Source organism: Pinus tabuliformis, chromosome J, assembly GCF_031772625.1.
Source record: "Pinus tabuliformis cultivar Carrire ecotype Pingquan chromosome J, CPIR1, whole genome shotgun sequence".
In the NCBI taxonomy this organism is placed as follows: Eukaryota; Viridiplantae; Streptophyta; class Pinopsida; order Pinales; family Pinaceae; genus Pinus; species Pinus tabuliformis.
Genome location: NC_142295.1, coordinates 42876970 through 42897800, shown reverse-complemented (window position 1 = coordinate 42897800; position 20831 = coordinate 42876970). Strand labels below are relative to the sequence as shown.

The following is a 20831-nucleotide window of genomic DNA, read 5'->3' as shown; positions in this document are numbered from 1 at the left end:
GCGAATCAAAGTGTCCATGATGCTCATTTTGGACGAGATGTTCTGGAAATGGTGTCGGAAACACTACCTCTCCAGAAGGGCTAGGGAGCCATACCCTTTGTTGATCCGAGGCTAAAGGGTTGCCCGCAAGCTGAAGCGAGGCCCTGAAAACTGAACTCCCAAATATGTATAAGTGCTGACAATCTCGATCTCTTCTCCTTTAAATAGGAAGTGGAAGTCCGAGGTTTTCTTGATTCCATTGAAGATAATCACTTTCGTTTTTTAACCCAAGTTCACAATTAGATGCCTCCGGTCACAAAAAGCTACGAGAGCATCCAACTGTCTTTGTAGGCCTTTTTGTGAGGAGGCAATAAGGGCAATATCATCTGCAAAGAGGAGGATGGAAATCAGGACCTGGTGAAGAAGACACCCATCTATATCCTGGATATGCTCCCGGAGGAAGGACTCAAGCTCATCGATACAGATCACGAATAAAGTAGGAGAAAGGGGGCATCCTTGCTTGACTCCAATGGTGCTTTGGATGAAATCCGACATTCCTCCGACTGTGCGGAGACGGCCAAGGACGGCCTCATAGAGGCGCGTGATAGCTGTCAGGAGAGTTGAGGAAATGCCAATCTCTCTTAGCCTTTGGAAAAGATCTTCCCTTGGGACCGAGTCAAAGGCCTTCCGGAAGTCTACAAAGTAGCAGTACACTTTAGAGGATCGATGCCTGGCCTCCTCGATCACCGCACGAAGAGTAAGGATGTGGTCCATCATTTGGTGGTCTGGGCGGAATCCTGCTTGGCCCTTGGCCTTGAGTTGTCTCTGCTCAGGGAAATGGGAGAGTGTCCTGTGGAGTGCTGTAGCATATAGCTTGGAGAATGTGTGCCCAACCATGATTGTTCTGTAGTTGTTGGGGTCGGAAGTAGGCCTTGACTTGTGGATCAGGTAGATAATTTGGTGTGACCAACCATTCAGAAATCCATCCCGAACCACCTGGTTGAAAAGGTCCACTAGATATCCTACTAGGGGGCGAAGTCTATGCTTGAAGAATTCTACCTGGAAGCCTTCTTTGTCTACTGCCCCGCTGCTATTCATTGTCCATATTGCCTCTTTGATATCTTTGTCGAAGAAAAGGTGGTAGGAGGTGGGGGGAAGTACACTGAATCAGAGGCTTCCTAGGAATGTCATACAACTGGGAGGTGTGAGAGAAAATTGAGGCAGGATCAAGGTCGACTAGGGTAGGTGAGCATTGGGAAAGGATGGTCCCCCAGAAATCTTTTGGGGAGCGAAGGAGGAGAGTAGAAAGAACCTGTCTCCTATGGGCAATGAAAAGGCGCTTCTTGCGGCAAAGGAGGCGACAATAGGCTGAACAAAGGTTTGGGTATGTTGGTAAGGAGTTTCGGAATGCGTGTCGGAGGTTCTGATGTATAGACTTGCATTCCTGGTCATACCATTTATTCATAAGGCAATTTCCCGGTTTGCGGGAGGTGGTGGCGTTACGGGTAGAATGGGGGAAGGATTGGAGCGCAGCCTCCTAGATTGCATATGAGAGGCACTAGTATTTGTCCTTGGCGGGGCTGAGAGAGGTGAATTGGAACTCTAATGGGAGTGTCTATCTGAGGATAGAGGAGAAAAGATCAGGGTCAACCTCCTCAAATCGGAAGGTGGTCCTGGGAGGTCAAATTGCAGAGATAGTGAGAGAAGTGCATGATCTGCGAGAGGGATGGGGGTGATCGAGAATATTTTAATATAAGGGAGGAGATCTGGGTTTGCAATAGCATAGTCAACCACAGTTGCCCTGCCTCCAAATGGTCTGCAATTAAAGAAGTGTGAGGATGGGAAACATGGTAGGCCATTCAAAATTACCAGCTCATGAGATTCTCCCAACTATAGCAGATATCTCCCATAGGCTGTGGTGGGTCCCAAGTGATCCTCAGAGGTCCAATGCATATCGATTGTGGTCGGGTCAATCCCCCGAGTGCAAAATATATCCTTTGTCTGGTCGTGCATAGGAGTCTGGAGGTCTTTGGTTCGGGCATTGAAGTCCCCCGTGAGAATGACGTCCCCTACTGCCAAAAACTTGGTGATGTCAGAGTACAGGTCTGTAAAAGGGTCTCCGTCTGAGCTATTGTGAATAGCATAGGAAGACGAGATAGGTGGGAAGTAACAGACTGCGACATAAATGTCTCTCGGAGGTGATGTTCTGGCTCTGATCTGAATCCACATGAATTTGGCATACTCATCGGTCGCGACCACTGATACTCTGCTCCTAAGGCTATCACGGATGAGGCAAGCAACACCCCCTGATCCCCTGACACCTCCTGAACTCCGTGTCTCTGTATGCAAACTGCGGTCCACTGGTATCCTGTAATGTTGGGGAGAGGTCGGACTGGGCTCGCATGAGTCTCAATAACCAAGAGGATGTCTGCTGAGCTAAGGGCTTCATAAAGTAGGCCTGGTGAAGACCAGAAGGAGCCATTGCCATTCCAGCAGTGAACCGAGAGATCTGTGCCCCGCCTCCTCTCTGCTCGGGCCCATCATTTGGAGCTACCTGAACGGGATGCCCATCCTAGGGGAAAGGTGTTCCGAATAACTGCCCGAAGGTTTCTGATCACTGCCCATTTCCCTGCCTATCTTGTTGCTACAACCCATTCCCTGGCCTGTTTTAATTTTGCTACTTGAGCTCTTGTGAGGTCTTCATCCAAAAACACTTTATTCGGAAGAGAGAATAGCTTCCGCTTGGCTCGAAGTACCCAAAGTCTATCCGAGGAGTCACGGAACCTAAGGAAGAGGGTAGAGTCCTTCCCCATCCAGGCTTTGTCCAAGGTTATGTCTGGTATGTTGAGAGTGTCACATAGAAACCTGTTCCCCAATTCCATTGGGCCCGCTGAGGGGGGAGGTGTAGACAAAGTAGCACCAAAACTTCGATTTCTTCCTTCTCCTTTGACTTAACCCAACTCACACTTCCTTTAGACTTCTTTTACCCACTTCGAACTTTTCCAGCTTTACTAGACATATCGAACTTGCTTGAGATGAGATGCTCCAAATGAATTCGATCTCCTTCTATTTATAGGCTCCAAGTGAGCTCGAATTGGTGTCCCTTAGGCTGACTTGATCTCCTTTAGGCTAACTTGGTGTGGAGGTTACATAAATTATATTTTACTCAATAATAAACCTTTTTACCAATGTTGCAATAATCTGGAAATCATCGCGATTATTTCAACTAAACAATAAAATCGTGCGTAGTAATCGGATAAAAAAAATTGCGTGATTTAAAAAAAAAAAATCGCGATTTTTTGGGAAAAAATTGTGGGAAAATATATATATATATATATTATTTTATTTATTTATTTATTTTTTGAGGAGGAGGAGGTGACCCAAGCTATCCTTGTCACAAGTAGAGGACGTGGTCTACCTCCTGTAGCTCCTAGTTCTTCAGCTTCTAGAGCACAGCAGACTCCATAGTCTACTACGGCCTGCCAACTCCACCGACATCTACATCTAGAGGGGCAAAGGAAATTAGTAGTATTAGACTTTAGTTATTTGGTTAATTTCATTGTATATGACATTATGACTCATGATATGAGATACATTATTATATTTTTTGTTGATATTTTGAGGTTGAGTTGGCACTCAGGAATCAGGACTTACTATTCAGGACATGATTCACTGTTATGTGTGATTTTAGCACTAGAAATGATATTAAACATCTTATATATTAGTTCTTTTATCATATTTATGTGTCAATATATTTATTTTATGTTGTAGATGGTTTAGATATTAAAAAAATTGAAAAGAAAATGAATATTTTTGTAACAAACAATTTTTTCCTGATTATTACCAATTTTTTCTCGATTATTATGATTTTTTCCTCGTGTCAATATTATCCTGATAATGATTAGTGCAACATTGCTTTTTACATGATTCCAAAGCCCAAGAAGGGTCTCTTTAAATGTACAATAACTCTATTGACTTGATATTAATCCTAGGAGTCCACAATGGGGACTTTGACTAATATAATGATGACCCGAGCATGAAACCCTTGTTTTAATAAGTCATTAATAAAACAATAAAAATTATTTTCTTTATTCTTTTGACAAGTACATTACATGATGACTCAAATACATTAATGAAGACCGAACCTAGTTACATTTTCGAGCAATTCCTAGGTTGCAACATTGGGTCCCCATTGGTATAGATTCCCAGGCAGTAGCATTGGGCTCCCCGCTGGAGGATTATTCTCAGGTAGTAGCATTAGGCCCCCTGCTGGCAGATGATTCCCAGGCAGTAATATTGGCTCCCCACTGGCAGTTATTCTGGTTGGTAGCAATGGCTCCCCAATGGATAAAGGGTAGTAGTTGTAGATCCCCTATGATTCTTCTTCTTTAGATTTGAGAATGATTTAGTAGATAGAGTTGAGAAGATCAAAGATGAAACATAATTTGATGACGAGATATTTGCAATGATCACATGATGCAGTTGGAATTTCTCCCTAGCTGAGAGGGAGTGTTAATTTGGCAGCTCAGTGACAAATTCCAATCATTGGACTAGATTCCTCTTTCTAAGAGGACCAAAATTGACCTTTGAAGCATTGAATTTGGATAAGGAAAAATGCGTTTTTGAAGTAAAGCTTATAGGTACACAAATTGTCAGGGTCGGCCTAAAGACAAATTGCCCCTCCTCCAATGCATATAAATACAAGTGACCTCAAGCTCATTTGGACATCATATCACATCATCTCATCTTCTCTCTCTCAATCTAATTGGTTCGTACAGGTCTGAGGTAGCTCTTTTTCACATGTGTGGGCAAGGAGGAGGACGAATTTCAGGTGGCCGAAAATCTCAGCTAATCTGCACTTTGACCAGTGTTGACCAAGGGTTATTTGGCATCATTTTGGTTCAATTTTTCTGGGGTATCTCTGTCTCACTAGGCCACATATTTTGGCACAAAACAGAGGAGTTTGGAGCTGTTTGACTTGGGTTGACTGCAGAAAAAATGCAGACTTTGACTGCAGAAGTTTCTCTCTCATTTGGAGAGTTTGACTTCATCATTTGACATGCTTTGACTGGGAAAATTCTGATTTCTTGAGGCCGAGTTGACTGGCACAAAAACTGAGGTGATCTGGGCTGTTTGACTGGCATTGACTTCAGGGTTGACCACAGGTTTGACTGCAGGGATTGATTGTAGAATTTCTCTCTTTTGACCGAGTATTCAAGACTGTTTTGGGCTGACTTTGACCAGCACTTGAGGCTGCATTTATTGCTGATTTGACCAAGCTGATTGGAAGGGTTGACCATTGACTTTGTGGACTGGTTAGGGCACACTTTCACTGCTGTTGACTTGGACAGAATTGCAGATTTATGACAGTTGACCAGATTTGACTATTTCATCATTGGCATATTGGTTCGTTGATTTGTTGGACAAGTCAAGGCTTTGACTTTGATTTTATTATCGAATTTGGCTCATTGTACTCTCCGCTGAACATTTGAAGACAATCTAATAGAAGAATAAGTTTTTTGCCCCTTGGGTTTTTCCCTGGTCTTTGACCAAATTGGTGTCTCTTGCTTGTGCTCTTGACTGTCTCTTATTGTCCTTGCATTTACTGTTCTATCTTCAATTACCATTGATCATTGGAAAAATTAATTGTTATTGAAAAGATTGTTAATTGAATAATTGAATTGGGCTGAAGTGATTGAAATAGCATAGAGCAGTAGAAAATTAACATAATTCCCCCAAAAGTAGCTTCCATCCTAAACACCTCCCATGAGGTTTGAGCCTGAGACTAGTGGGGACTAAACTCCACTCAAACCAATTGGTCTACACCTCACAAGTAGAATGCTCTTAACATTAAATGAAAGAATATGATTACAAAAATGGTTAGTGTACCTTTCGATAAACGACCCACCTTCCTTCGAGAAGTATGCTAGATTGGAGAGAACACTGACTAGAGCAATAGGCAGAGAACTTTATAGTAAAGCTATATATGGACCATCATAGGTCTGCTCGCTGGTTGGCTAATTAGAAAGGTGAAAAAAATTCTCCTAGGGGTTACTCACTTTTGGCAGGTAAGAAAACCAATCCTAAGAAAATCCCTAGCAACCCTCCATAGTAATTTCCCTTATCAATTTATGGTATCAGGTGATAAAAATAGCAAATTACAATGACATGATAACATTGGAAATTAAATTTATAAGCTACACTGGAAAACTTTTATGTAAACTATAGACAAAATGAACTAAGCATCCAATGCTTTCTTAAGATGCATTCCACTCTTTTTACTTTTCATTTTCCAAGTAAAATGCAGTGATGATGAGTATGTTAAGCAGTAACCATAGTTTAACGAGCCAGGACCATGTGTGGATTTATGTCACATGGGCAACAAAACCACACGTGACACATCAAATGGCGTTAACCAGGAGCACTTTATGCCACCGAAAAGGTCTTGGTGTTGGGCAATGTTTATTCTCTCACTATAGGTTGCCAATATAAGAATGAGCTATCAATTTTCCTTAGAATCAAGAAGACTGCATTGCATACTAACTTTCTTCTTTTCTTTGTAGATAGTAAGATATAATGCTATGGTTGCAGGGTGAAGGATGATCAATCTGTGATAGATAATGGGGATTTAGTCGTGGTTTGGAATTGAAATGTATTACACATGCATCTATCCTTCTCGGATCATACTTTGAAAAGGTATAGATTATGACTCTGTAAGATACAATTATACAACTGTGTATTGGAAGCTTTAACCTGTTAACTATTTTAGACTGTGTTGTTCTGCTCATGTACATACTACTAATGAACTTAAAATGGAAATCCTTTGTTTATTTTCAACTCTACATCGAATAATTTTGTATCATTGGACCATTTGCAAGTTGCTTGTAATCAATATGAAAATGACAAACAAATATTAACAGGAATGTATGAAGTTCTCTTAGCTAATGAAAATATACAGAAAAACGCGCACATAAAAGAATAAATGAATTTAATTCTTCATTTCTTAGCTATTGGTACTAGTCTATATCAGCAATATATCTGACAGCAATACCTATAAATCTTCTGCCGGTGGCAAAAGAAAAACCCTGAGATAATTTCAATTGTCAAGATGTGGTCAAAATCACTATCTCACCCATGCAATGATTAACGGATGATGTCTAACCAATTCCACTAATATATCCATGAAAATGCCATACCAATATAACACAAAGAAATGCAAATTACAGGTTAAAAAAAAGAAAGCTTCTGTCAAAATACACAAGATTGGTTTGTCAAACTATTACATACCTGGTAGTACAAGTATGCTGCATAAAAGACAATCAGAAGTGGCATTATTGCCCACAGAGATATTGTGCTCACAGTTCCTATCAAAATAAATGTTGAAAGAAGCTGGAAAACTTGGCTCAGAAACATATTGGTAAAGACAGCAACATTCCTATCTATATCCCCCAAGTCCTTTGCAAATCTGTTGATAATTCGTCCAATTGGATTGGTCTGGAAGAATGACATTGGAGCCCTTAAGATGGAACTGAGCATACTGTCATGCAACTTCTTAGCAGCATATAGGCTTGATAGAACCAGCCAAAATGAGTTCGTCAATGTTACCAATACCTATCATGGAAAGAATAGAGTGGTAAGAAAAATATAAGAAGTGAAACAACATGAAATTATCTGTTGCATATTTCAGGTCTCTAAAATAAACATATTCTTATTATCAACTACAACACCAAAACTAATACATAGAAACCTTAACCAAGTAATAATACTGGAAGTCCTTACATGTTTTGGTCACATTCAAACTGAACTAAATATTTGTACCTGGCCAAAAGATAGAACAGCGTAAATAATGTTATAAAACTGAGGCCCATGTTCCTTTGGAGCAGTTTCATCTGTCCACACACTTAACCATGTACTGCTTGAGACTCTCAAAACTTCTGATGCCACGAAACATGAAAGCAAAATAAGAACCACCCATAATCCTCCTAGTGCATTTTTGTATCTGCCAGAGAAGCATTTGTTAGTGAAAGGAATAGCTCACAAAATGCCTTCACGTATACTTGGAAAATAAACTTTTACAAAATGCATGTCATCAGATTTTCATTTATAATTACTTCCACAATTTACAGGTCCATCTACTTGCATGGTGTAACCATGCATATAGATGTGCAAACTGTAAATGGATAGGAATAAGGTTAGCTTGATTTAAAGAGTTGTTCATAAGGGCAGATAGGATTATTCATACCCAGTGTCATATCTATGCATCAAATGTACATACTGTATGAAAATCATTTGCAAAAATGAACAGAGGCAAAAAAGTTGGGAAGCAAATTTCAAGTCTATCACATCTCAACCAGAGGAAATGACATGTTTATATATTACCTCTGAAGGACTTTCAAACTCACAACTCCTGTCTCACGCTCTTCTTGCTTTATGAGAACAGATTTTCCCTCCTTTGTCTTGCTGCTTGTTTTCTTGGATGATGGATTTTGATCACTCTTCATTTGCTCACCATTAACCTCAGCAGTAGACAACTTTGGTTCATGATGCCCATTAGGAATGCCTCCTTCTATCTCATCTTCCATTTTTCCAGCATTTTCCATCAATTTCTGAAATAATGGCCCATGGCTGATGAGCTCTTCATATGTTCCCTCTTCTTTAATCATGCCCTCGCCAATCAAAATAATTCTATCCACATGCGGAAGAAAATGCAGTTGATTGGTAACCAAAACTTGTGTTTTCCCCCTGAGTTCATCCTTGAGGCATTTCTCAAATACCTGAAAACAGAGAAAAGGAACACTTTCATTCGAAATATTAAGTACAACAGATCATTTCACATGAGAATTGCCATAAAGCTATTATTGTTAGTTGTATGACTTCCATTTATCCTTAACCCTGATCAAATTACAAAGATCCTGATAAATCTGATAAGCCATAAGGTGGAAATAGTGAGAAATCATTCTTTATCCAATACAAATAATATAGGAGACAGATAAACAACTAGCTCTAAGAATTTCTTCTTACCTGACATTTATAATGTAAGGAAATTTACAAATACTATGAGAAGTTTACAATAGTAAGTAGGGAATGAAGCCAGACACCCATTCTCAACCAAGACTAACTTGTCAAAAATTCATATACAGTTTATAGTATATACACAATAAATAACAAAAGGGAATTCATTGGACAAGAAACGACCACATAAGTTCTATGACCAAAACAAAACATTTTGTTAAAATCTAGGCTAACTAGTGTAGGAAAATATGGAGACTTGTAGATTAGAACATATTTTCCTTATCATGATAATTACTTGTAATGTTATTTGGTTCTTTATTACTTCTTTAGATCTGTTCATCAAGCAATTACCAAAACAATGAAGATCACAGAGACACAGAGTACACCAAATATAGGCTCCAAGCTAGGGAAAAACCCCTCCAAGCTAGGGTCAGGAGCGCGCTCCGGAAAATGCTCTCGAAAGGGAGTGATTTTGGGAGCGCGCTCCCGTAAAAAAATTTGCACTCCCTGCCTATTTTTGGAGCTAAGTAGGGAGCGTTGCTCCCGGGTTATAAAAATCGCTCCCAGAGCGACGAAAACGACCGTCGAGAGTGGATCGCGAGGAAAAAAAAAAAGAATTGGGCGAATAAAAAAAATAAAAAATAAAAAATAAAAATAAAAAAATCGGTTTTTTTGGAAATAAAAGGAGGGAGGAGGGAGGGTTTCATTCCAACATTGTGAGTGAGAGTGAGATTGAGATTGAGAGAGGGTGAGAGTGAAGAACAAGGAGAGAGTGAGAGAGAGCAAGGAGAGAGCAAGAGAGAGCAAGGAGAGAGAAAGAGAGAGCAAGAGAAAGCAAGGAGCAAGGGGAGATTGAAGAGCTTGCAAGGGGAGATTGGACGCCAAAGAGCTAGGCTCTACAATATTGAATAGTGTCTAGCAAATTTTTTTTAATGTTTATTAAATTATTCCTAAATAAATAAATAAATTTTTCTCTATTTCCCATTCCCATTCCCATTCCATTTTTTAAAATTTTGCAGATTCAAAACTTCAAATTTCAAACATCATGGTTATATTTCTTGGCATTTTCTTCTTCTTGGTTCCTTTTTTGGTTATTATGGTGCTGGAGAGTAGAAAAAGGAGGGTTGAAATTGAAAATGAAGAAGGGGGACATAGTGGATTTGATGAAAACCCCGGTGAGGAGGAGCTGGAGGAGAGTGAACATGAGTCAGCTCAAAAAACTAAACAAGACCAAACCCCATTGTGGAAATATGTTAACAAGCCTGAAGCGGGGAAAGAGGGTGGAACCACTAAATTTCATTTCCCCCATTGCAACAATAATTACACAGGTTCATACACCCGTGCCAAAAAACACCTCTATGAGAAAATGCCATGGGATGGAGATAAACAAATAGGAATCAAAACTTGTACAGGTGTGTCAGCAGCAAATAGAGCCAAATATATAAGGGAAGAGGAGGAAACCCAATACAAATCTAAAAAATCAAAGGGTTTCTTTGAACCAAGCTCACAATCACATGCACAAAGAACTCCTTCAGGATCCTCCCAAGGTAGTGGATATGGAGGCACAGGGTCACCATGTTTAAGGCGTAGAACCATATCATATTTCCTTGATGAAGGGTGTAGGAATGATGTGGATTCAAAAGTTTACAGGTTTCTCTATGAATGTGGGATACCATTCAATGTTCTTCCCTCATAACATTCAATGTTCTTCCCTCACCTTATTGGCACGAAATGGTTTCTGCCATAAATGATGCCCCTAAAGGATACAAGAGCCCTGGGTATGACAAGGCAAGAATCGTTGGACTTGATCATGAAAAAGCAAAAATATCACATTCTTTGAATAGAATGACAAGTTCTTGGACTGACCATGGGGTGTCCATTGTATCTGATGGATGGACAAATGTAAAAGGCAAGCCATTGATAAATGTTCTTGATGTGTCTGTTAGTGGTGCCATATTTCTTTCAGCATATGATTACTCAAACAAGTTCAAGACTGCCATCAACGTTGTAGAACCATTACTTGAAACAATTGACTGTATTGGGCCATACAATGTCATCCAAGTCATTACTGATAATGCTCCTAATTGTAAGGCAGTGGGAGCAATTATTGAGGATAAATACCCCAACATATTTTGGTCTGGGTGTTTGGTTCACACAATGAACCTTTTGATGCATGATATTGTTAAGAACAAAAATGAACAATACAAATGGATTGGTGATTTGTACAAGAAAGGCAAACAAATGATAAAATTTATTACAAATCATAGCAATACCCATGGCCTTTTCTGCAGTCACTCAAGATTGGAGTTGTTGAAGATTGCGAGGACTAGATTTGGTAGCTATTACCTCACCTTCAGGCGTCTTTTGGAGGTAAGAGAGTCATTGGCTAGCATGGTATCAAGTCCACACTGGAAGGTATTAAAGGAAAGGGCTACAAATGCAGCTGACATGCAAGGTTTTGAATAGGTGGAGGAGGCCGCTCTTGATGGTATGTTTTGGGCACGTGAGAGGCAAGTATTGGATTTCACCAAGCCCATTTATCACATGATTCGGTTTGCAGATACAGATAAACCAGTGATTGGCGAGGTGTATGAGTAGATGGATACCATGTTGGGGCAAATAAAAGATATTGTTCATAACAATGATCCCAACTTGTACAAATTGATTCACGATTGTGTGTGTACGGTGGGATAAACTTAATATTCCACTACATTGCTTGGCGTATATCCTTACGCCAAAATACTACTCTATATCTTGGTTGGGCCAACCTGCACCAGGGGGTGGGGTTAGGGCCAAACCCCATATAGATGAAGAGGTATCTACAGGATATTTGGAAGCATTAGAAAAGTTGATACCTGACAAGGAGGAATGTGCTAGTGTGCATCTTGAAATAGGCAGATACTTCAGTTGCACTGGTTTGTTTGGTACCTTTCATGCAATGGAAGATAGAGACAGATTTGATGCTCTCACATGGTGGGAATCATATGGTGGCCATGGACTTTTGCCAAAATTGGCAAAAAAGGTTCTCTCACAGGTTGTAAATACTTCTTCCCCAAAGAAGTGTTGGAGCACCTTCAGCTTCATACATAATGTGAAAAGAAACAGACTCAATGAAAACTGGGCAAAAAGCTTGGTTTATGTGCACTACAACTTGAGGTTGTTGAGTCATTACTGTGATCGGGCTTATGAGGATCCAACATATAAAATTGGAGACAACCACCTAGAGGATGATAATTTGGAGGATGGCACTATACATATTGAAGAACTGGAAGCGAAACTTATGAGAGAGGAAGATGAAGCAACAACCATGCCACCTCCACCATCTAGTAGCAGTGCTCGAGTTCCAAGTTTTGTTCCTTTGCTGTCGCCGCCTCCACAAAGATGCCCTTCAAATTGGTTGGATCTAGCTTCTTCCTCTTGTCCTAGGGTATATGAATATACACAAAAGACCCAAATATCTGAAGATGATCCACACTTGGCTTCTTTCCTGTAAATACTTCTTCCAGAGTTATGTTGTTAAGAATCCTGTGAGGACTTCGATTCTGTAAGTAGATAGTTGTCATGCATGCCTCTCCCCATAGAAATTGAGGAGATCTTGATCATGTAGCATACCCCTGACACATTCTTCAATGGTACGGTTCTTCCTTTCTGCCAGTTCATTATGTTCAAGATTATAGGGAACAATGAGCTACCTCTTGATTCTTTCTTCCTTGTAGAAAGCTATTAACTCTTTAGAGGTGTACTCTCCAACATTGTCTCACCTTAGAATTTTGATCGTTCTCTTAGTTAGGTATTCCACTTCATTCTTGAACTCCTGAAACTTTTTGAATACCTCATCCTTGCTCTTGAGAATGTATAACTAGGTCTTCCTCGAGTAATCATTAATGAAGGATACATAATATTGATGCCCACCAAGAGACCTTACTTCCATAAGTCGACATACATCCGAGTGTATGAGATCTAAAATTTCCTTAGATCTGGTGTCACTACTCGCAAATGGATTCTTTACATTCTTTCCTAGAGCACATCCCTTAGAGATCCCTTCATGATCTTCTTTTATTTCAGGGATGCCATTAACCATTTGACTCATAGAAGGCAATATCTTATAACGAAGGTGTCAATACCTTCTATGCCATAGTTCACAAGGACTCACTTCTAGGTGAACTAGGGCTTGAGCTAGGGGAATATAGAGTCTATGCAATGTCCCTTCACTAATCCTAATCACCCTTGCTTCATTAATATTAGAGCCCTTACCCCAAACCCAAATTTTGTTATCAACAAAAGCAACTCTATCACCTTTATCCTCTAGACGAGAAATAGAAAGTAAATTTTTCTTCAAACCTGGAACATGTGAAATGTTGTTGAGATGAATGCTTCCACCTGACACAAGCTAAACTGATATAGATCGAATGTCTTTCACTGAATAGCTCTTGTTGTCTCCAAGTTCAATAAAGTGAGACAATTTTCCCTTAGATAGGTTTTGGAGGTGTTATCCCTCATAAATATCCTCTTGGCTATAGGAGAGAAGTTTCTAAGGTAACCTTTGTAATCCAACTTATAGATTGAAGGCTAGCCCCTTCAATCCAGAGAGGGCTCTCTCTGACAATCTAATCACTGAATCAGCAACTGACTATATGTTTACATAGTGGCTAGATCTTTAGTTGTGTTGTGTAGATGTACAGTTTGGTTGGGCCTGAGGGAGATAGTCCATTGGGCAATGGAGTGAAGGAGCTAGGGTTTATGTCAATTTACCAAGATAGTGGTTGTTTGATTAGGATTGTTAAAGGCAAGGTAGATAGCACATCCTAGACCTTTGTCATTGTTATAGCTGGAGGGAGAAAATAAGAGAACAATCCACTACAATAGGGCATATAAAATGAATCCTAGAGTAGCTTTAGAGGATAGAGATGGGAATACTTGAATATCTTAACTCAGAGCATCAAACCATGGATGAATTATGAATCAATTACTCTTATTCAAATACTTAGAAGACCATACATTCAAATGAGATTACAAAGAAGGAAACATTGAAACATGGTTACTTAGGAGCGGGAGCGAAAACGAGGAGCGGGAGCGGGAGCGACATTTTTAGAAGCTCCTGGTTTGGGAGTGATTCGGGGAGCAATTTTTTTATATAATATATAATTTTTTATATTTTTTATATTTTGATGCATATATGTCAACAAAAGCATGTAGAATGATGAATTAGATATAAAAAACAAAGATTGAACCATATAACAACAATCATCTAGAAGTTATAATCTTCATCAACCGTGTCCACAAGTTAGTAACATAGTAACATACGACATATTGAGTCTCGTGATTCATCAATCTTAAAGTTTCAAGCTTTCAAAATTCAATATATAACATTTATCATCATTGATCACGAAAGTTGTACTTGTCAGCTAAGTGTAACCATTACAACAAATAATATCTAACATGAAATGAAGTGCTATAAAATGAAATGAAATGAAACAACTTTCAACTTTCACGAAGCATCATATTCATAATTTATTACTAATGAGTTACAATTGCCAACCTCAAACTTCAAACTTAAATTGTCATATATTGTTTACAAAAAATATCATAATAAATATGAAAGAGTCAATAAACTAGGAAAGACAAGTAAATCTATTATCTATTGCTAATGCTTGGGCCTCTTTCCGTCACGAGAAATGTCTAACTTTTTATTCTTGTTGGAAAATCAAGGTCTTTGTCATTAATATCACCCTCTAAGCATTAATATCCAAAGGTATCCTTGTCATTACCTTTGGATTTGTATAGGGATCTTTGTCATTAATATCACCCTTTAAGCATTAACATAAGATAGAAAAAGCATAGCTTGTCAAGTCAAGATTTTGTTTGAGTGATGCGTACATTTTTAGGAGGGTCATGATAGAGGAGTTCGACAACCAATGTCACTAACATCAAGGTACATAGAGGGATTGGTGCTCTTGATTAAATATGAGTTCCATACCCTAATACATGACAAAATCCAATGGAAACATTGCAATCCTGAAATCCTGAAAAAATGATAAGTCTGTTGGATTTTGAATGAGATCTAAAATTCTACTTTCTCCATATGAAATCCAATGAGGTCGAAACCACTCTCAAACATCCTGAGTCATTTCATGGTAATGTTAAAAATTTAAGTAGAAGGATGAAAATAACATTACCATGAATCATGTATCAATATTAGGGCCATAGGCTTGATCATTGGGTTGCCCTGCTCAAAAATTATTTGTTTCTTTGAAAAATGTTTGCATTTGGAATGTTACTACAATTTTTTTTTTTTTTTTGTAAAAAAGACTAAACGCTCTCAAAAAACCAAGGGAGCGTTTTTTTTTGTAGGGGGCGCGTTCCCAATCGGAGCGCGAATTCGGAGTAGGAGCGTTGGGGGGGGAGGGGGGAGGCACTCCCCCACAACCTTGCATTGAAACATACAGATAATACATACTAAGACATATTATCAAATGAATATTTATATCACTAATTAAAATCTACTGATCTTGGCAAATTGTAAACTGATAAAGCCTTCAACACACAGACAATGGCTATTCTTTTTTCAAAAACCAACCTTTTTTCCATATTTCTCATGTAATATATAGGAAAAATACAATAGAGATAAGCTCCTCAAAGTTTGGTAGCAATAACTACAAGATATGTACATAATTTGAAAGTTTAATTAACAAAAACAATCATAATCTTATCATCTTAGCTATTCGGATCTCTATACGACATATATCATTAGTCAAAACAGATTTGTAGAACTTTTATGCATATCTCCTGCTAGTATCCTGGAACAAGGACGACGTCACTGCTGCATTATAGGATCTGGAGTTGTTCACTTCTTTGTAGGCTTGATATCTTGAACTGAAACTCGTCTTCCCTTCTTGTAGGAAATTGGTGCATGAACCTGTAAATTATGTCGAAACTGTGTAACTGCCTCTGTAACTTCTTGCTCCTTTCAAGGCTTTCTTTCCTCATGTTGACTCGTACTCCCTTAGCCACAAAAACCTTTGATATATTACCACAACATATCAAAAATAATTTACTGTCAAAAAATATTAAACTGAGTAGGTCAAAATGTTGAGGGACCATTAGGGTTTGTGCAACAAAACTAGGGTTTGTGTATTTCTCTACCCCATGAAGTAAATTGATCATTGCTCCATGGCTTCTACAGCCTGAGCAAGGAGGTTTATCTTGCTATGACTCTTTGTCACCCTTCTAGCAGGTCTTTGTGTGATTTTGGCAGCCTTCAGGGTTTTCTCCTTTCTGTCAACATGTTATGTTTTCCTCTGTCTCTTTCTTCTCTTTGAAGCTTGCGTGGTCTCCTCCTTTGCATCAATAACCATTGTTTCTTTCAACCTAGGATTCATTTTTTGCTTTAAATTTATTCTCAATTTGTTAGTAGGGTGAGTGTGAGGTCTTTTGCCATAAACCCTAGGTTCTATCTCAACTTCTTCATCCTCTGTTTCTATCTTTTGTTTACTTTTTTTGCTTTGTGTTGCTTCCTCTTCTTCTTCTACCATCATTTTCTGTTGTCTTCTGGTCCTCCTTTCATAAACTCTAATCTCTGACTTTTATACAGGGTTTTCATCATGTTTTGGCCACTCCTTGATCTTCTAGGTGCAGGTTGTCTTAGGTTTCTCTGTCTCAATTGCCTCAACTGCTCCACTTGCTTATTTAACTCATGAGTGTATAATATTTTAATTAGGTCGTGATGACAAATATCATGGGGTTGTAGCTCAGGTCTTGTTCTTGCTTTGGTGCACATCTTTAGCAAACTTTGGTGAAGGAAATATGGTAAATTCATCTTGCTAAAACCTGCCAAATGACAAAGAAACCTCATATGATACAAGTAGGCTTTAGAATACCTGCCTTCACAAGTGAAGAAGAGTTGTACAGTTCTAAGGGCGGTAGACCATTCGGGCTTCAACATATTTTGGAGGACCCCTACATTCCAATCTTGATTCTGACAGTCCTCCTTCAGGAAAACAATTCAAGTCTACATTCTGCAACCTCTATTTTTTAAACCACCTCTCACCCTCAGTTGGCAAACCTGTTGCTTCAGCAATGGATTCCTCTGTGATAGGGAACTGCAGGGTCCTGATTCTTGCAGTGCTGCCATCGAAGGAATAGATGAAATCATGGCACCAACTGAGATTATGTCTGTTGAAGCATTGGAACACTAGCTCCCATCTTGCATTTCTGAAAAGAACTAACATCTCTGGATAGACCTCGAAATACATACCATCAGATTCAAACCTATTCACATGACCGAATCGACCCATATTGTAAAAGCTTTGATGCTACAAACACCTTTCCCAACCTTGAAACACCCTAGCCAAACGCTGCAAAACGCTAAGAAAGATTCCTGCACACTGAAATTAAAAATCTGGGTTTGCTAAAAAATGTTGTTTTAGGGTAAACAAGGCATATTAGGGTTTGATTTTCAACTGTTCTCTTAGGCTTCAAAATGCTTCTAGTTGTCAAACCATGGGTGAAAGGGCTAAGACTTTACAAACAAACACTTGGGCGCTCGAAATAATGGCATTGGAAGCTTGAAAACCAAGTTTTCAAATTTTTCAGTGAGCACTACGAAAATATTTCGTAGCGCCAACTGTAGGTTTATGATAGGCTAAATGCGTAGCGAAAAACTTAGGATAAGCTTAGGGTTAGGTCAAAAAGAAATGATTAGACACATCCCTAAGCTTAGATAGCAAATTTCACAAAAAATTTAATAGCCCCTTTACATAACCATGACTTTACATAATGAACTGATAAAAATAGCCTTTGGACCTTTAGGGAAAGGTGCAATGAACTAATAAAAATAGCCTTTGGACCTTTAGGGAAAGGTGCAAGCCTGATGCTAACAGGTGGTTGACTGCATTCTCTCATCATATGTTTGGAGAAGCCATTGTCAATAACCCACACATTCTCGTCCTTGAATGTGTTGGATAGAGCGGAGAACAAGCTTCCTCTATTACTTCCTTTGCGAGCTTGGAGATGATCTTCAATAGACAATTCTTGATAGATGTAACGATATTTCCAAGAGCCTTAAAACCCTTCCTTATAAACCTTGCCATAGTATTGGTAAAGATGTGATATTTAGTCTCCTTCTTGCACCTTAGCTCTAATACCATGTTGGAAAATATGGACACTTGTAGATTATAACGTATTTTCCTTATCATGATAATTACTTGTTATGTTATTTGGTGCTTCATTACTTTAGATCTTTTCATCAAGCAATTACCAAAACAATGATCACAGAGAAACAAAGTACACAAGATATAGGCTCCAAGCTAGGGCAAAACCAAGAAAATGCTTCTCTTCTTCTTCTGAATCTGCTTACAAAAAAGATTTCCAAGACCAAAAGACCCAAGACAATAAACCCTCCAAGCCCCAAGCCAGCCCCAAGCAAGATCTTCCTTGAGACAGCTTCCAATACTTCGATACTGCTACACTACCACTGCAACTTTGACCCCTGCAACAGAATTTCAGCCCTGCGATTTCGGCCCCCTACAACTACTACAAAATTTCATCCTTCTACAATTGGCAACTTCATAAACCCTAGCAGAACAACATAAAAACTTCCTTGAAAAGATTTCGACATATGCTCTTCTTCTTCGTCCTCATAACTACTCTTTTTCTCCTTCGCTATTGCAGATCGAACTTGCTTGAGATCAGTGTGCAAATGAGATCGAGCTCCCTTGTATTTATAGCCTTTCTTGAGGGTCGAATACTCCTCCTTTAAGGCGACATGGTCTTGGGTTTATCCATGGATTTTTCTCGATAAAATAAATATTTCTCTTCATTACAATGAGTCCAAATGGGACTATGACACATGACCAATATTACTCTATCCTAGAAAGACCTAAAAGCACAAAGAGCATGCTTTTGACTCAAACTTGAATATGAAAACCATACTCCAAAAATAAAATATAATTTCCTTTTCTTTCTCTTTCTTTATAAAGAATATGCAATGTCACGATTACAATGAAGACCGAACCTAGTTATAATTTTCAACCACTGGTACCAGAAATCAAGAAACGAGATTAAATTCAAATATGATTGCTATTGGGTTTTTTTGATAGTAATAAAGTTATCTCATGAAATCTCATTCCACCATTTGTTAGGCTTGTTACCCATCAACAGTGGGGACCCTTAGGCGAGATTCTTTCCTAGTTATCTTCTTCAGCTGGCAACCAGTAGCCCCTGAGAGCCACCCATAGCCAATGTGATGTGTTGCTTTATCTCTGCTCCCTGCATCAGTGATATGTTTCCTCACCCATCTATCGAGAACGTATGTTAGAAGGTGGGTGATTTGACCTGAAATAAATGTTTTTCATTGTGCAATCAAGTGTGGTGTTGTGAAAATCGCGACTTAATCGCGATTTTTCCCTGAAATGCTTAAATTGGCCGAGTAAATCAACGATTTTTTTCATTTTGAAAAAAACGTGATTTAATCGCAATTTTTTCCCAAAAAATCTTGATTTTTTTATTTTTTGTATTTTGTCCATTTTTACGGATTTTATCCCAATTTTTACGATTTTTTATTTATTTTTATTTATTTATTTATTTATTTATTATTATTATTATTATTATTATTATTTTTCTTTTGATTTTGAACCCTCACCGATTTAATCTCAATCGCGATGTTTGCAACATTGATCGAGTGCTTATGCTTGTTTCTCATTGGGCATGGATTATTGGGTAACTTGGACGAAAGAAGGGTTGTGACCATAGTCTTGTTCCCTTACCTTGAATGGGAGGTTAATCTTCAATCCTAGTCCTGTGGAATGTCCACTATTGGCCTATGGCTTTAGGAAGGACACTACTTGGGAAACCCTGATTTTGGTAGCTTAGTCCTGTTTTTCCGTACCACATTTTTCACTCCCTTCGGCACATTACAAGCCCTATTTCATCATTTTCCTTCTTTGGATCCACGTGACCATTGGATCCACAAGGTGTTGGCACACCCCCCACCCATTGTCCACATATTTGGGTCGGGCCTGGAACTGTTGCCTCAGAGGTTGACGTAGCTTAAAGAAATTTAAAGCATATCATGGCCACAAGCAAGAAACAAAGGAAAAAGATGATCATAAAATGAAAAAGATGGTCGGGACATTTAATACAGCACATGGGCAAAAGCCCAACATTAGCTCTACCCCCTATCATGGCCATCACCCTATTTCCTATGGTTAGATGAGTGCCCCCACATCATTAAGGAATCCATGCACATCTTGACCCCTGTTGGGCAATGAGCTACAACACCTTAAGGGGGTAATAACTACTCTAAATTATTTACAACATGCTTTCATTTCCTAGAGCCTTAAGCAGTAATACAAAAAAAAATCAAGAGGCAAAAGGCAAATAAATAGGGGTGGGGAAATAAAGGTTGGGGTAACTTATGTATCCATTATTGCTCCCTCCTACATCTATATACACAATATGTGGACATCCCTCATCATTGTTATCCTTGTACGCATGGCATTTGGCCTTGAGATCCCTATGTCCCCATCCATTTCATCATCATTCACATGCCACATATTAATTGAAGGATGAACTTGGGACCTGTATTTCCCCTTAGGTGTTCAAAACACCTAATAGGGTTGTCTATTAACCACTCCTACCTAGGGAGGTAACACTATTACGAGATTAAAACCCAAAATTTGGAAGGAAAGCCCCATAGGAAGTCTCAATGAGCCCTTGATTAACAAGAGGGGTTCACTTAGATGCACTAATGAAATGTTGTACCTGATGGTGAGGATGCGACATTGGGCATTGTACATGATTGGCAGGTGGTTTCATTGTATGGATTGGGCAACAAAACTGGG

The 20831-nt window shown here is 38.9% G+C and overlaps 1 protein-coding gene across 2 annotated transcripts in view; it reads right to left on the bottom strand.

Annotated features, from left to right (window-relative positions):
- The window catches only part of LOC149225390 (ABC transporter C family member 2-like), a 500427-nt gene that overhangs the window by 21101 nt on the left and 458495 nt on the right, over window positions 1-20831 (bottom strand). For both annotated transcript variants that reach the window (XM_089377078.1, XM_089377079.1), the window contains exons 20-22: window positions 8359-8753; window positions 7798-7978; window positions 7267-7590 (exon numbers count right to left, since the gene is read on the bottom strand). In XM_089377078.1, coding sequence (XP_089233204.1) covers window positions 7267-7590; window positions 7798-7978; window positions 8359-8753 — 900 coding nt within the window. The remainder of the gene's footprint in view (window positions 1-7266; window positions 7591-7797; window positions 7979-8358; window positions 8754-20831) is intronic.